This window comes from Amblyomma mixtum, chromosome 3 (genome assembly GCF_055824585.1).
Source record: "Amblyomma mixtum isolate Tamu chromosome 3, ASM5582458v1, whole genome shotgun sequence".
Classification (NCBI taxonomy): domain Eukaryota; kingdom Metazoa; phylum Arthropoda; class Arachnida; order Ixodida; family Ixodidae; genus Amblyomma; species Amblyomma mixtum.
Window position 1 is genome coordinate 398850243 of NC_143014.1, and position 17004 is coordinate 398867246.

Genomic DNA, 17004 nt, shown 5'->3' on the forward strand with positions numbered 1-17004 from the left:
CGCATATATCCTTTCAGGGTACATCTTATAAGCTGACTCGACGGCGCAAGCTCAATGTCAAGAGGCATGCAGCTTTAAAAATTCGCACTCACAAATTTCTTCAAGGGTGCTCAGTCTAGAAAGTTATGCAGAGGCGAGGCCCAAGGTCCACAAACGCTTGCGAGATCTCCGCGCATTTCCTTGCTTCTTTAAATGCAACAATAATCTAAAAATTTGTTCTTCAGATGCCGTTGACACGACACCCGCCATGGCAAGGCGCGTGGCGCAGTGGTGGTAAAACGGACGCTTCTGTACAGCCGCCTGCAAATTTGGCGCAAATGCGCAGCAACGTGACGGACTTACAGTGCTCGCTAGCAGCGCGAACTGTTTTGCGGCGCTCGGCTACTCAGCCAGAGTTATCAGGTTCGAACCCGGCCGCAGCGGCTGTGCTTCGATGCAGACGAAACGCAAAGGTGCCTGTGTGCTGTACAATGTCAGTGCACAAGATCCCCAGGTGGCGGAATTTATTCCGGAGACCTCCACTACGGCACCTCTTTCTCTCTTTATTCTTTCACTCCAACTTTGCTCTCTTCCCTTTCGGCACGGTTCGGGTTTCCACCGAGATTTCAGACAATTACTGCGTCATTCCCTTTCCCCAAAACCAATTTTCAAAGAGCAATTTTCATTTCATGGCGCCGTGGAAAGCAGACAACGCCCCCAGCCGCGCATCGGCTGCTACAACAACAGTGCGCATGCGCTCATAACCCTTATAACAGTAGAGGCGAGATGAAGTTACTCCACCACCAACGTTTTTAGATCTAAAAACGTTGTCCACCACTACCCCATTCCCTGAAGCCGCCTTCACTGAGGATGCGAGACGTAGAATGTTGTGTCTGCGAAGAAGAGTCGTCGCCCGCAATTGCACCTGTTTCGAAATTCTTTGCAACCGCTGCAAATGCTGTTTCTGCTATTTGGGGGAAACGCCATTATCATAAACATCTGTACATTCTAATCCACTCTAGTCTAATTCAATCCAATTCAATCTAATCCATGGAAGCGGATTCGGATTCTGAAATTCTACGTTGAAAGAGGCATAGCGGAGAACATGGATCAAGGTGAGTGTTTTAGCGTTTTTTTCCGAGTAATGCATGATTTAAAGGTGACGAGGAACAGAATGGACAAAATGAGAAGCGGTGAATGTTCGTACCTTGCAGCATATGTGTGTTTTTATGAAGGCTCGGTTGTATTTCTGAACGTTCGCGATCTGCTCCCATGAGTTGTCTGACGGCGCAGACAAAATGTGCGCAGCGTGGTTGGCGGCAGGACGTACTGCTAGGGATTCGTTGGCGGCCGGTGGCTCCATAACTAACTAATTGGGGTAGCCGCGTGCACTGGTGGCCTGTAAAAAGCGCAGACGAGCTAAAACAACTTGTTTACAGGGGATTCGACATGCCGCGCTAGCACAAGAACGTCAGCCTGAAACGCGTGTGCTCTGCCTTGTTATGCTGGAAACGAACGCGCCGCCGTTCACCTGTTGTGGTGTTCTACTCTGGAGGTTGCACCTGTTCGTTGCTGTTTGCACTTGGATACTTGTACTGGTCGCAGTGTTATGTTTGGCGTTATTGTTGCCTCGCAGAATTCGTCTCAGGTGCACCGTTTCGTCGCAGTCTGCCTCCTGTCTCGATCTTATAAGACTGCGCACGAACCTGTTCGGTCGCCGTGCTTTTTTTTCCCATGACGCCTGCGGTCTGAATGGCAGGACTATAACACCCTGCCTTTTTTAGAGGTGAAAGGTCATTAGTATGTTAGTTGTTCAGAAGACATTTTTAGAGGTGAAAGGTCATTAGTATGTTAGTTGATGTTCAGAAGACATTGCTTCATTTGTTTTACCTGTTCGCTTTTCAGTTGGAACAAGTAAACATACGTCGTTAGAAGAGTTACTTTCTTTAATGTTAAGGGTTGTAATGGGCTAGCTCTGATTTCTTGAACATGTACTCCTTTAGCAGTTTATACCACTGGCTCTGCCAATTTGGCTTCCTGAGCTCAGCTGTCCTCCATTGTCATTAATGTCAGGTGAAGGACTGCTGTACATAGAAAATTGAGTTTTTAATTTCTTTACATGACATTTGCAGATGTGGGTGTCAACTACTGTTAGCTTATGTTATGGACGTTAGCTGATGCGGGTGTTGTGTATGTTAAGTGTCAAAATCTTCCGTTGCAGTTAACTGTGACAAGGAAATGCTTTCCTTGAAACCTCATTAGGTTCATGTCGATTCTTTCCCATGGCTGAGTTGGTGTTGGGTGTGGCTGCAGAGTTTCCTCCTGGTGCTTCGCGTATTTAACACGTTGGAATTTGTTGCTTCACTTGATTTATTTTTGTAGAGGACGTACATGCACTTTCACAGTCCTCTGAAGAAATTTTCAGTTATGTGATGAGTGTACTGTTCCCTTAATTACCTCACATGTTTCTGGAGATTGCAACATGCTGGCTGCTGAAAACCATTCCATCTTGTACTGCAGGTTCATCTACGAAGGTGAAATACTGCTCAACATCAGGTATAAGGCTTTCCTTGTCTGTGACAGCCATCAGCTTGCACAGTGCTTCATATATGCTAGAATACAACACATTTCCTTCCGTGCATTCGTGGCTGCCTTTCAGTGTCCAGAAGAAAAGTTCTAGCAAATATCATGTCGCCAATGACCAGTTCTTTGCTTGGGCAGTATTCAGCCTTACCCGATGTATGGCCACACCTGCAATAGCACGTCTTGCAGTCTTTATGGCAATTTGTCTAGCAACTTCTTGATGACGGACTGCAACGATTTCTTATCTGTGGTCACTGTCACACAAGCCTATGCATACTGGTGAAACTTTCCTGACGCAGAAATAGTTGGCCACGTTTCTTGTTCGGTATTAGCATATTTCTTTTCTGCTGTGGTGAGTAGCTGGTAGGAATTTGGCGCTGTAGTTCACTATGCCTCACAGTCAAAGGGCCCAGGGTCTACCGCAAATCTCTTCCTTGGCAGCTTATTAACTAAGAAGCTCACTGCTTCAGTGTTGAACTCTAGCATCTGTATGTTTATTTTAATTTCTTGCTGTCTGCATCTCTTGAGTAGTTCCTTTAGCTTCCAGTCATCATCCTCTTGTTGTGTCATCTCATTGATCTGTCCTGTGCTGTACACAGTTATGTTGTCTGTGACATTGTGACATGTTCAAGTCATCTTGGTGCTGTGTGCATTTGTTGGAAGTATTTCGATGCTCATAGCCGGACAAAATAGCCGAAACTGCATTGCTCAAACAGGGTTCAGGAAGTGTTAGCACACTTAACTCTTGATCCAGGACAAGATGCCAATATCTGTGTTTCAGATCTTGTTCAGAGGAGACCTTGGCCTGTGAAAGCTCTGGAAGCATGTCCAGCATTGGCAGCAAATATTGTTCACACCTGAGGGCTTTGTTGAAATTCTGAACCTGCCAGGTTTGTTCTTAGCAACTGCCTGGAGCTAATTGTATTCATTTTGGCATTGACCTTCTTTGTCAGAGTTCATGTACCTGCTGTGGTTGGGTGTTTATCTTTACTGGTACTCAGCAAGCTGCCAGAATGTGGCTAGTATGGTTATCCACTCAGGGTATGCAGTGGTTGGAAAACTTCCTTGATCTTTCATGACAATTTCTGGCAGGTTATCCATTATGGGGATTTTTGAAAACAAAAATGAGTTTAGCTGGTCTTCTGGCACAAACTTGTGTTTGACTGTCATGAGGCTCATCTTTTTTGACAGCTTTCTAGTGGTGTGAATTGAATGTCTACTATGACAAAATCAGTGGAGTATTTTTCCTGTGATGAAGGGTTCCTGAGGGGTAACCTGCACTTTCCTCATGGAGCAATGGTTGCCCTAGTGTTCATCTTCAAGTGTGAGGGGGCTTTATTAGAGTCACAGCCTCTCATATTTGTTTTGGGAATGATGTTCACTGAAGCTCTGCTGTCAGGAGGAGGAGGAGGAAAACCTTATTAAAGAGAAGGGGAGTTGTGTGAGCTTGTGGGTGGGGTCCTCTTTCCAGGACTCCACTGGCTTGAGCTGCCCTGTGGACCTGTTGTATGAGGGCCCGTTGGTTCTCCAGGTTATCGCTGATCAGCAGCGCCTCCCAATGCTCAAAAGACATGTTTTCCGTCTGTGGAGTGTTTGGTTTAACCCCACATCCCCACAAAATGTGGAAGAGTGTTTAGCGGGCCTGGCACCAGGGACAGGTGTTGGAGTATAATGTTGGGTGTATGAGATTTAGTCTATGGAGGTCTGGAGATGTGTTCATCTGTATCTGCTGCCAAGCGACTGCATCTGGTGTGTCTAATTTCCTATGAGGTGGGGGAAGTGTCTCCTTTGAACACGCTGAAACTCGAGGCGCTCGTTATACCTAGAAGGTAGAAGGGTAAAAGAGGGCGTGGTTTGTGGCCCCGCTCGGTTGATGATGTCTTGAGCTAGCATGTGCCCTCTCATGTCCCTCCAGTTCCTCGTGGCCTGAGGTCCAGGTGATTTGGGGGTGCTTGGTGAGGGGTGTAGTGCCCATGAGCCAGCTGACGTGCTTGGGAACTCGGCCGTTCAGGAAGTTTCGACACGCGTGTTGTGAGTCTGTTATCACATGAGCACTTTGGCCTTGGGACTTGTAATACCTCATGGCAATGGCCATGGCGGTGGTCTCCGCGGCTGCTGGTGTTTTGGCTCTTAAAGAAGCAGTGAATAGAGTGGAGAAGCAGTGGTCCACTGCCGCCACTGCGTACTTGTCATGGTCCGGGTATGCTGCGGCGTCAACATAAACCACGTTCGGGTAATTGGCTAGGCGTCGGGGTAGGTAGGATACTTGCGCTCGTTGTCTGCCTGTGTGAACGTCTTTAAGCATATGTTTTGGTATTGGGGCCATGCTGATGTATTTCATGTGTTGTTTTTCTAGAGAGGATTGAGCATCCAGGGCACGGCTGGCCGCAACTGTGCCTACTCGGCGTAGGATAGCTCGTCCAGCTTGGGTGGTCTGAAGTCTTAGTGTCTGAGATGCACGGATAGCTTCTGTTAGTTCGGTAAAGGTGTTCGAGATTCCTAGTGCGGTCAGACACTCTGTCGAGGTGTTTTCAGGAAGGTTAAGGGCCGTCTTGTATTCCCCCTTTATGATGGTGTCAACTTGCTGCTCCTCTTCCTTTGTTAGCATGTGAAAGGGTAGTCCGTATGTGATTCGGTTAAGTACCAGTGCTTGCACCAGTCGAAGATTGTTTTCTTCTCACATTCCTTGGCGATGCTTGGTAATGTGGCTGAATATGTGAGCTATCCTGTTTGCAGTGGTTTTGAGAGTCTATATGGTGTGGGTAACACGGAAGTTGCTCTGTATTCAAAGACTAAGAATGCGGATCAGGTTAACTTCCCTGATGGCTTGAACCTCGATCGTGATGTAGATGGGACCTGGAGAGATGTATCTCGGGCCACGCATTCGTATCACCTCCGATTTCTCTGGGGTGCAGTGGAGGCTGCTTTGAGAGGCTAAATCCTCGACGATCAGGGCTGCTAATTGTAGGGTGGTTTTTTTTGGCCCAGCAACCCTTTGTAGCCCATATAGTTAATCATCCGCGTATATGGTGAAGCCTACATTTGGAAGTGCTTGTAGTGCATGCGACAGCCTGAGCATAGCATTGTTGAAAAGCAAGGGAGAAATAATAGCTCCCTGATGTGTGCCTTTGTGTGGCATATCTTTGACATCAGAGAGGGTGTGACCGATGCTTGTAGTGGCCGTGCAGCCCGTGAGTAACGCACACACGTAAGCAAAGATCTTTTCTCCGCCGTTAAGGTCATTTATTGCTTGAAGGATCACCTCATGGGATATGTTGTCGAAGGCGTCCTTTGAATCTAAGGCCAAGATGGGGTGTTTTTGACCCCTGGGGATGTTGGTAAGCACTTCTCACAGCAGCAGGAAGGCGTCTTGGGCCGAAAGCCCTGGTCTGAACCCAACCATAGTAGGGGGGAAGAGATCATTGTCTTCAATATAATTTTGGAGGCAGATGTGGGTGACCTGTTCATAGAGTTTTCCTAAACATGATGTTAGGGAGATGGGCCGGAGGGAATCAAATGACGGTCGCTTGCCAGGTTTGGGAATGGTGATGATTTCAGCATGTCGCCAATCCTGAGGTACAACGCGCTTCTCCCAGAGTTGATCATTGAAGTAGTCAGTGGTGGCTTTGATATGCGCATAACTGAGGTTACGAATAATAGTGTTTGTGATTTTATCCGCTCCAGGAGCTGTGTTGCGCTGCGATGCACGGGCTGTGGCTTGCACCTTGGCTATTGTTATTGGGGCATCAAGTGTTGGGTTTGGAAGGCTGTTGTAGGTGGTTGGACAAGGTGGTATGTGAGCGTCGCCAATGTAACGCGTCCACAAAGCATCCGTGAGTTCCTTGTCGGTCCCATGGAATTTTTGAGCTATTGTTTGGAGTGTACAATTTGTGGCTGATTTGGCTTTGTTGGGTTCAGTGAGACTGCGGAGGGTGAACCAGGTTTGAGCACTACTGAGGGTTCCTTTCAAGGCGTCATAGAACTGTACCCAATTTTGTTGGGCAAGTTGGGTGGAATATTGCTGAGCTTCCTCCGTGTTGGAGGCAACGCGCAGCTTGAGTTGCTTATTGAGTCTCTGCTGTTTCCAACGTCTTATGAGTTTCTTTCTCGTCTCCCATAACTGTAGAAGATGTCGATCGACTTCTACAGTTGTGGGAGATGAGAAAGAAACTCATAAGGCATTGGAAACTGCTGTCAGCCTAGAACCTTATAAACTGTCATTTCCAGCAGACAAAGATTCCATCATTGTTTTTTTTCTGCAGAACAAGAACTTGTTCGGAACTTCACTTGCTTTTGGGAACAATCCTGGTTCTACCCTTGATTTTTGGATTGTTTTTGGCAAGGGCTTTTTTTCCCCACATTTTTTCCATTGATCATCGAAGAATGGAACAGACTGCCACGTGATTGTATCAATGTGGGCACACTTGAATTGTTCGTTGAGAAAACTGAAAGCCTGTTCAGCCACTGAAGCCCTCTAAGACATGTACGAAGCCTTTTATTTATTTGTTGATTGTAACAAAGTATATATTCTCATGTGTATTTTGTTTTTGTGACTGTGCATTTTACGTCGTGTAACTAAGCAGTGTCTGCTTGGATGGAACTGCAAAACCCACTCCTGTATGAGCCTGGCAATCAGGCTCACAGTATTGTCAAATAAATAAATAATTTGTTGCATTCACTTCCCTGCACTGCACTTTCACTCTTTTGCAGTGGCTACATATTTTTGCAGGCAAAGATTTAACTGCTGGAAGCTTTTAGTTCTGACATTGTGGAGAGGATTTTCATCATGTTTTGCCACACTGGGTTCAGGCACATAGCCAGAGATTTTTTTCCGGGAGGGTTCCAAGATTGTTTTTTGTACTAGGCTGGAGGGGGGGGGGGGCTTAGCTTAGAGAGGGGGGAGGGGGGGGGGGGGGCAGGCCTCTCGGGCCCCACCTTAGATACGTGTCTGACTGGGATCCTTCTTGAAAGCTTTGGGCTGCTGTTCTGATGTCTGCCTGTATGATTTTGTGAGTCTCTTGGGCTGAGTCTTGAAGAAAGCCCCTTGGGCACCTCTTCATTTGCGATTACAAAAGTCACCTGGTCACGGATCATCTACTGCTGACTGACCTTCATAGTTGCGTCAAACTTCCTTTCCCAGCTCCTGATTTCTGCACTGGAACAGGTACTGTACATGTAGCTGCTTCCTTCTCAGAGCAGAGCTGTTGTTGAATAGTTCAACTTCACTGCTAAAGGCCTTTCCTGACCTCGCAACTGTCTGAGCTGGCTCGCCAAACTGCTGTTCCACTGACGGGTAACACCAGCAGCACTTTTTGCCCATTAGACCTGCTGCACTGTTGCTGCATGATACAGCTCGAAACACTGCTTGAAGCCCTTCCACCTAGTGCCCAGGTTACCTGAGAGCCACATTCTCTGTGGGGCCACAATTACTCAGCTGCTCACCATTCACTGTCAGTAGGACGTGGTTGGTGCAACAGGCCATGCACGGCTGTCATGCTTGTCTATTTTCTAGTCAGAAAAGAAGCCAGTCTTGCACATGGTGTAGCAGACAGAGGGACTGATAATTATTACTTCAGTGCACTTAGGACATTGATTTACATTGTTAGACCACAGCAGTGGCACAACTGTTTGAGCAGCTGCCTCGTACGCGGGAGTTGCCGGTTCCCGTTGCCGCCAGGCACCCACCGGTGATACAATGGGTGCAAGCTTTCCCCTAGCCTAGTGCTCGGCTTATCTGGAGAAATGCTTGGGAAATGGGTCTTTGACCCCACCTTCAGTAAAAGAAAAACCTTGTGCCATGGTGCTTTTTGGCCACAGGTACCCTTGTGCCATAAAAATTCATATTTTTCACGTTTTACATTGTTTATGAATCACCAGCTCAGAAGAGAGAGGCTTTACCATTCAGAAGATGGCATATTGGTGTGACCAAAGTTGATAGTCCTAGATGTCTGTGCATGTAATTATTCCGTAACATATCAGTTTTAGTGCAAAAGACAGAGCAGACAAGCAAAAAAGATGCACACAACGCTGGCACTAACTTCCAAGTGATTTATTATTGAAAAAACTCGTGGCAAACTTTAGCCCTGTAGTGCCCAGGCATTGAAAATGTCCGATAAAAGTTATGAACTTCTACGATTTCATCGCTGTGGCCTCTTGAAGATAAAAATGTATAAAACTTATGTATAAAAATGATTACAGCATAAGTGAATTGAGGTAATTTTGTTAATTTCTGCATGTCGGAGGACCACAAGACCATGTTCAAATATGTAGGCTTATAGAGTAAGAAGTGAAAAATGTGAAACATTTCCTTAATCTGTGAATGCAACATTATGACCACAGACATTTTGTGCTGTTCTGCTGTTAGGGTTAGATTTTGCATGAATTCTATCTGTTATTGGGCCTTCTGCATCTGTGGCAGTTTACACTTTGACCCTGCTTTGATAAATATATTGAAGAATGTTACTTCAAGTATGCTAGCAATTCACATACAGTAGACTCATTAATTCAAACCTCATGAGACCAGAGATTTTTGTTTGAGTTATCCGAAGTGCATCTTAACAAGATCCAAAACTAAATGCAGTTTGCTTTATGGGTATCTGTTCGTGCTAATAGTATTTTGGATCTATTCCTCTATGCAAATGCAGCTTAAAGTTTTAGCACCACGTGAAATATGGGTGAAAGGCTTTGGTATGTTTACAAGTGTGGTTGAAAAAAAGTTAGCAGTGATGTGCTGGTTTCCCAGTGGGGACTGGAAAAATGGTCTGAATTGAACGAAGGTCGAATAGTGGCTTCAAAAAAAATTTCAGAAGCAGTTTTGCACCACAGGAAGTTGAATTGAAAAAATAGGCAATGTTGTCTGCTTTTAAGAGAAAACTGCTTGGCAGTGATGACTTTCGCAATTCCGTCATTGTGTGCCACGTACCCACTGTTGGGAATACCAACACAGAACTGGTCCATAATAGGCCTTCCGTGGCCTCTCACAACAACTACACAGTAGTGATGGAGCCTCCGCACAAGTGGCAGAGTCCATGTAAGGAGGCTTCACCACACAATGAGCAGCTCGTGATGAGCGCACATTATTGATACACCACACGAACAGAAGCAAGGAGAACGAACATTTGCGCCAGAATGGCGAGAAGCCTCTTAAAGGGACAGAACACTGAATTTTAAGGACCCAATTTTTTTTTCACCCCAAGGGAACGCTTGTTGTCTAAGGTGCTGTATTTCGCTACGGTTTTATTGTAAATGCTGTAGGAAATTTTCACCGGGAATTTTTAAATCTGCGCATGTGCCCGTTTTTATGTATCCCGATGCTGGAAACCATGATCAGCGAGCGCGATGGCGATTGCATGTCGGCAAAAGCGCTTAACAAAATGTAATATAAATCCTACCTGCTAGACAGTAATAGATATATTTAGTATATGGAGTAACTTCCATTTCACTTTCCATAACCAAAGCTGTTATGACACGGGTTTATGCCTCATCGATGAAAGTTTTAGTAGATCGTGGTTTCCGCTTGATCCAAGAAATTTAAAATACTGTGGTGCCATTTAGCTACAAAAGCTAAAAGCACATGGTCGATGATAAGAAGGGAGCGTTGCTTTTCATCGATTGGTGCACTGGAGAGGGTGTAAACTACAGTAAAACATAAATAAAACTCCCGAAAGAAAAAACACTGTGCACTTAATACAAATAGGCGATATTTTACTGAGATGTGGTCATGGGGTGGACTGCTTTGATAATGGCGGGTTTCGCTGGAAGATGTCTTTTTATGCTATTTTCGATGTCAAATTAACGCTATAAGTCCTCGTTTCCTTGATATTGCAGTACTTAATTCTTAGAGTTTGAGGCATGATCTTTTCATTTCCGCCATAATATTATGGCACGTTTTGGTCAGTGTTCGATCCCTTTAAAAAGAAAAAAAACAGTGACGCGCCAGATAGCGTCCAGACTGGCGCACAACTGGGCAAGCTCAAAAAATGAAACTGTACTGCATCTCAAATTCCTTGCAGCACTATGGAAGATAGAGATCATCTTTGCCAATCAGGAGAGCACATCAAATGTGTTCCTCTGTGGCTTGTCGTCTGCTAGTGGTGTGCACAGATATGGTTAGAAAAGAGCTTAAATTGACACTCTGCATACCATAACCATATACACTTATGTACGCTAAACGCAGACATTTTGCGGGATGTTACGCCATTTGTCACATTTATATTTTTAGTTCTTTGTATGCAAACGGCGACGCAACTATCTGCTCAGACCAGTGGCGCCATCGGACAGATCAGGAACCATTTTGTCAACAAAACGGCGCTTCTTTTATGACTACGACTGACAGAATTGTCACTAGAAATAAAAAATAAAGTGAATTTATCGCTCATATGTTTTGCTATGGGCACGATGAGACGAAGGGAAAGCTTAGTGGCCTATTTACTGCCAGTGAACAGACTGAAAATGGGAGTAACAACAACAAATTCAGTCTGAAGTATGGGGTCCTGCTTCGAAGGGGGCTGCTATTTTGGAAATGTACGCAAGAGTTGCAAGCGTACGCAAGAGTTGCGCATGCTAAACTCGGGAATTTGCATATGTAACGCAAGCTTACGTTAAAGGGCAACTCCGGCGATTTTTCAGCCATTTTAAGTTAATGGCTGTTTTGTGTTCCTAGGAACCTCCTGTAATGTGTACGATACAAGGTTTTCAAAAGCAACCGTAAAATAATTTTTAAACAGCAAAAACGCAAAACTCGAAACCGAAACCGCAAAACCGAAACCGGGAGGTGCCTTCGTGCGGTATTGACTGTGACGTCACGAGCGGGTTCGCCGCGCTGTGAAGCCCCCGAAGATATCACAACTACCCTGAGCCGCGCTGTCGACACGACTTAAAGCGCGGAGGACAGCTTTTCCGAGACCAGCGAGTCTTTATAAGACGACTCATTCGACGATTTTGGACTGGACGAGTCGCCTTTTAGGTATGATCCACCGCCGAGCGAGCCAGCCGAATCACACCACAGGCCGCGTCACCTGCAGCACGGAGACGGTCTGAACTCGGAGAAGTGACTACTTGAGTCATTTCTCGTGCATGCATTTGTGACAGAGTCGTCAGAACGAAAGTTAATGAGATGCACCCGCCGACAGCTGTTCGTGTGGCCAGTGCCGGCCGACCCAGCCTGATGAAAGAATCTGCTGCCGGAACGTTGCCGCGGTGCACAACGTCCTTACAGGGGCATGCATCACCAACAGTCCTCTCTGCGAAGCTTTATCTCGACGGCGAGCTTTTCGAAGTGAGTTCACGCCAGCTACAGTTATACAATCCAACATACCGCTTCTTGACGGCCGCGCTTCGTTCAGCTGGCCGCTGCGATAGACGGTTGTACTAGAATAACGTTGGCACAGAATATTCTTCAAGCGCCAGTTGAACGAAGCCTTAGCGAGTCCAAAGCTCTCTTTGAAGTACACGCTGTCTTCATAGCAATTTGGCGCGAGCACAAGCGGGTATGCTTCCTCGGAGACCAGTTTACACGGAGGACAGCTCTCACCAACTTATCGCGAAGGTTCTTATCGCTAGGAAACCTACGCTAGATGACGCCCGTTGTCACAGATCAACAATTTGTGCACCCCACAGCACAACAGAAGTTGCCGTGACCCATCTCTCTGGCGTACACATCACATCAAGCACGTTGAGATGGCGCGAAATTGCACAGGTGGTCGAAATAATTCCGGAGAGCTCCACTACGGACCTCTTTCTTCCTTTCTTCTTTAACTCCTCCCTTACGTCGCGGTTCGGGTGTCCATTGCTGCGTCATTTACTTTCCTCAAAACTAATTTTCAGTTTTCCCCTGCACTGCCAGCGCCAGCGCGCGCCCAACCAGCTTGACACGCCGCCCCGCCAGTGACGTCACAGAACAGGGTGGCCTGTAGAAGTTGCTCGATCAGTGGGTGCCGCTCGCGTCGAGGAGCTCTTGTCTTCAAAATTCGCTTGCGGAAAAACTACGCCGGTTTCAGGTGCGAAATTTTACATGAGGCATCAGACTATCATAAAGAATACAGACTTAAAATTTCATTTCAATCGCTGCACATCGAAAAATCGCCGGAGTTGCCCTTTAAGGCTCGATATGAAATAGCATTTAGCGCATGCGCACTGTAAAGCACGCTATCCTATATACCCATACGCCTATTTCATACTGGCACTGCATTCTGCAGCGTCATAATGTTGGCTGTGCACTCATCACAGCTTTGGTAGTGCTGCAAGGAACTACTGAGATGGAGTATACATGGCGGCAGAGTGACTCCGATTGTTACGTCCCCCTTCGGACCACATATGAGTTAACTGGTTGGAGGGGCCGAATTTTTAGCTCACTTGGTCACCGCTCTTACGCGCTCTGGGATCGTAGGAATAAGACAGTATTTTGATTAACCAAATTAAAAAAAAATCGCAGTACGAATTAAGCGGCTTTAAAATACGTTGAAAATACAGCCAGCCAATCAAAATTATGAAAATGTTTGAATTAACTGAAAGTACGAATTATCTGAGTCTACATTATTGCGAGTCTGCTGTAGTTATATGAGCAGAAATGAAAATTATTCACATTTCTACGCTATCACATTTGATATGCTGGGTGTTAGGGGGTAATACAACGAGTGCATTTGCCAAGAAAAATAAAGAACAAACAAAGCATGCTATTAGGATTCGTCAGTGGGTAATTCTTAACACTTTAAAAGTGAAATTATGAAAAGAATCAAAGGTAAAAAGTAATTGTGGCATGATGCAAGCTAACATGCCCACAGAGAAAGACTCAGTCCATCAGTTTGTTAGTGCCGCCTGAAAATAAGGGTGTTGGCTTGTTGCAAATACTCAGCAGTGGCGTTTGTCCATTTTTTGCAAGTCGCTCAAGCCAAGTGGATTGTGTGGAAGCCTGCTTGAAGGATTGTATTTGTAACGAATTCATACAAGCATAGCAGGCACGTACAAGCGTGAAAAAACCCGGACAGAGAAAGAGACTTGGATAACATGAGCGCTCATGTTGTCCATGTCGTGTTGTCCAAGTCTCTTTCTCTGTCCGGGTTTTTTCACGCTTGTACGTGTCTGCTGTGCATCAACTAGCCCAAAGGTTTGTGCTCTTGAGCTTCATTTCTCATACAAGCAGTTGTTTTTGCTTTGACAGAGGCGTAGATTGTATTTGCAGCAACGAAAATCTGTCTGGCCGTTGTACTGCATTTTCTTGCACCCTCTTGGTGATGTAATGTTTTCAGCGGTATCTATTCTTGTCTGCTTTGCAAGTTCTTTCCATTGTTACGAAGAACAAACTCGGACATTCATTGGCTTTTGACGAGGTCCTCCACGTCGTCATTTCTATTGCCCGTCTTCAATGATTGAACCTTTTCTGAAATGCGCATGCAATCTGGGTGGTCAACCTTGTGGTCACTTGTGCAGCAGGTGATGGTTGAAGAGAGGGAAAAAGATGTTGCATGATGCACAAACTTTGAACAAAGAGTGGGAGTGCGTGGAAACTGTTGACCAAGGTCTGCTCAACAAAAAGTTTTCTTTGTCTGAGCAATTGTCGTCCCTGACAAGGATTATATAGACCTTTTCATGTTAGGAAGGAAGATCAAAGTGAGATTTATTTATTTATTTATACAAATACCTCACAGGTTCCACACTTGGAACATTGTGTGAGGGGAGGGGTTACAATATTTAGCAGACAAAAGATGGTACAAAGTGGAAAGAACAAAAGTAAACAATATTAAATACTTTGGACTGCAAACAATTATTACACCGTACTTAAAAAAAACCGTAATATATTGACACAGAGGAAAAAACAGCAAACAAATAGCGGCACTGCATGGATTTGACAACACATACGAACACAATTTATGTACAATATCATGGATGCATGAAGGTGGTCAATTCGTTTTGAAGATTAATGGGTCACGTATGGTAGCAATGCAATCCGGAAGGCCATTCCAACACTTGATAGCACGTGGCAAAGCAGAAGAATTAAACGCGAGTTTTCGGCCGAATAGACGTTGGAAGCTAAGATTATTATGTAGGCGACGTGAAGTGCGCATTGGGCGTGTAAGTGGCAGTGTGGACGCGTGACGACTGTATATTAGTTTCTGTAGTAAGCAAAGAAGTGTGATATCCCTACGTGTCTGTAAACTTGTTAGCGACAAAGATAACTTGATGCTTGTTACGCTTGAATGACGGTTGTAGTCGTGAGAAATAAAACGCGCTGCACGGTTCTGAATTGCTTCGAGTGATTGAATTAAATAAGCCTGATGTGGTGACCAGATGGCTGATGCATATTCTAGTTGGGGACGGACAAATGTTAAGTATGCTAGCTTGCGGGTAGAAACAGGGGCGCTATGAAGATTTCTTTTCAGGTAGCCAAGCGTGCGCGATGCTTTGGCAGTTATGCATTGAATATGTTCCGCCCAAGAAAGATTAGAAGTCAGATAAACGCCAAGGTATTTATAGGAAGACGTGCGGGATAGTGTGACACTGTTAAGGGAATAAGTGAATAGCGAGTTTGAATGCTTCCGGCTAACTGTCATGATTTTACATTTGTCAGTATTAAGTGTCATTTGCCATGATGTGCACCAGTTAGTTACACATTCAAGGTCCTGCTGAAGAATTGCATGGTCAGTGGTTGAGCGGATTTGGCGATAAATTATGCAGTCATCGGCGAACAGTCGGACTGATGATGTAAGATGCGATGGCAGGTCATTTATGAAAATTGAAAATAATAAGGGACCGAGAACACTTCCCTGAGGGACGCCAGAAGTGACGTCACTAAGGGGTGATGAAAAGTTGTTTGTTACTGTGAACTGCTTACGAAAAGATATGAAGTTCCGGATCCAGGAGACAGTTAGCGAGTCTAAATTAAGCGACGATATTTTAGCTATAAGGCGACAATGGGCAACACGGTCAAACGCTCTGGAAAAGTCAATGAATATGCAGTCAGTCTGGTAGTTTTCATCCATGTTCTTAAATAAATCACTGGTAAGTTCAATTAGTTGTGTATCACAGGAAAACCCTTTTCTGAATCCGTGCTGGCGTGGGAAAAAGAAATCATTGTTCTCGAGATGGCGCGCGACGTTAGATGCAACGATATGTTCAAGTAACTTACATGGAATACTCGTTAGTGATATGGGGCGGTAGTTACTGTGTTTTTGTCGCCAGATTTGTAAACAGGGATTATTTTGCCAATCTTCCAGTCATAAGGAATTTCGCCGGTTGCTAAAGATTGCCTGAAAATATGACACAGAATGATACTAGAGGGATGTATGGTGTGTTTGAGAATTTTTGTATTTATTCCGTCTACCCCTGAGGAAGTTGATACCTTAAGACTGTTAATTAGAGATGCTATGCCTTCTGCTGTTATATCTATTGTAGTCATGAATGGGTAATTGAGTTCTTGGGGTTGAGGTAGGTTGGAATAGTCTTCGGTAGTGAATACTGATGTGAAGTAGTCATTAAACGTGACTGGACAGTTCTCTTGGGGTATTGGACATTTGTTTTCATCAAGCAATGAAATGGTGTTCGACGTGCGTGACGGGGAAATTGTTTTCCAAAATTTTGCGGGGTTATTTTTTATGAGCGATTGAAGGTCCTTTGATAAAAATTTATGTTTGGCCTTCCGGATGGCATGGCAGTATGATGCTTCACACAGTCTGTGCTCAGCATGCGCAGAATCAGTGCGCAATCGTTTCGCGGCTCTGAAAAGACGTTTTTTCTTGTTTTTCAATGCTCGTAAGGAATTGTTGTACCAAGATTTAGATATGTTGACCCGTAATGTTATTCTCGGAATGTGTTTGCGCACCAGTTTCGCTATTTTTTCTTTGAACACAGTCCAGTTTTCGTTAACAGACCGGGATGAAAAATCACGCACAAAAATTTCGGAGAAATGCTCGAGATGATTAATAGCGTCAAAGTCAGCCTTCCTGTAATTTAGAATCTGTTTTGGTTGGGTGCGGCGTGAGTAATAAGGGGCATTAATCGATAACTCAAGAAGCTGATGATCACTGAACCCGTCATTATAAGATATATCACTAACCCTCTCTGGAGCAGATGATAAAATAAGGTCTAAAATATTAGCATCGCGTGTTGGAGCATTGACTAGTTGAACAAAAGAAAAGTCGAGTGTTAGCTGCATGAACTCATTAGATGCAGATGAATGTGAACATAGGTTCACCCAATCAATGTCTGGGTAATTAAAATCCCCGAACAAGAAAATGTCAGATTTAGGAAATCTGGTTCGAATAGCCGTGATATTGTCATGTAGGTCAGCGACAAACGTGGCAGGGCAGTCCGGGGGCCTGTAGCAGATGCCTAAGACAGTGTTACCGAGGCGGGATGCTATTGCTACCCATATGATTTCCAGTTCACATGGAATATCCACAAGGAAAGACAAAATGTTATTATTAACTGCAATTAATACTCCGCCGC

General features: G+C 45.0%; 1 protein-coding gene across 4 annotated transcripts in view; it reads left to right on the forward strand.

Annotated features, from left to right (window-relative positions):
* The first annotated feature begins 718 nt into the window (after positions 1-718).
* The window catches only part of LOC149357321 (uncharacterized), an 82955-nt gene continuing 66669 nt past the window's right edge, over positions 719-17004 (forward strand). Inside the window, exons 1-2 of one of the 4 annotated variants that reach the window (XM_089584544.1) lie at positions 719-1094; positions 2500-2535. In XM_089584544.1, the coding sequence (XP_089440670.1) occupies positions 1085-1094; positions 2500-2535 (46 nt within the window). In that variant the 5' untranslated portion in view covers positions 719-1084. The remainder of the gene's footprint in view (positions 1095-2499; positions 2536-17004) is intronic. The other 3 variants (XM_089584540.1, XM_089584542.1, XM_089584541.1) reach the window with 3 other exon arrangements.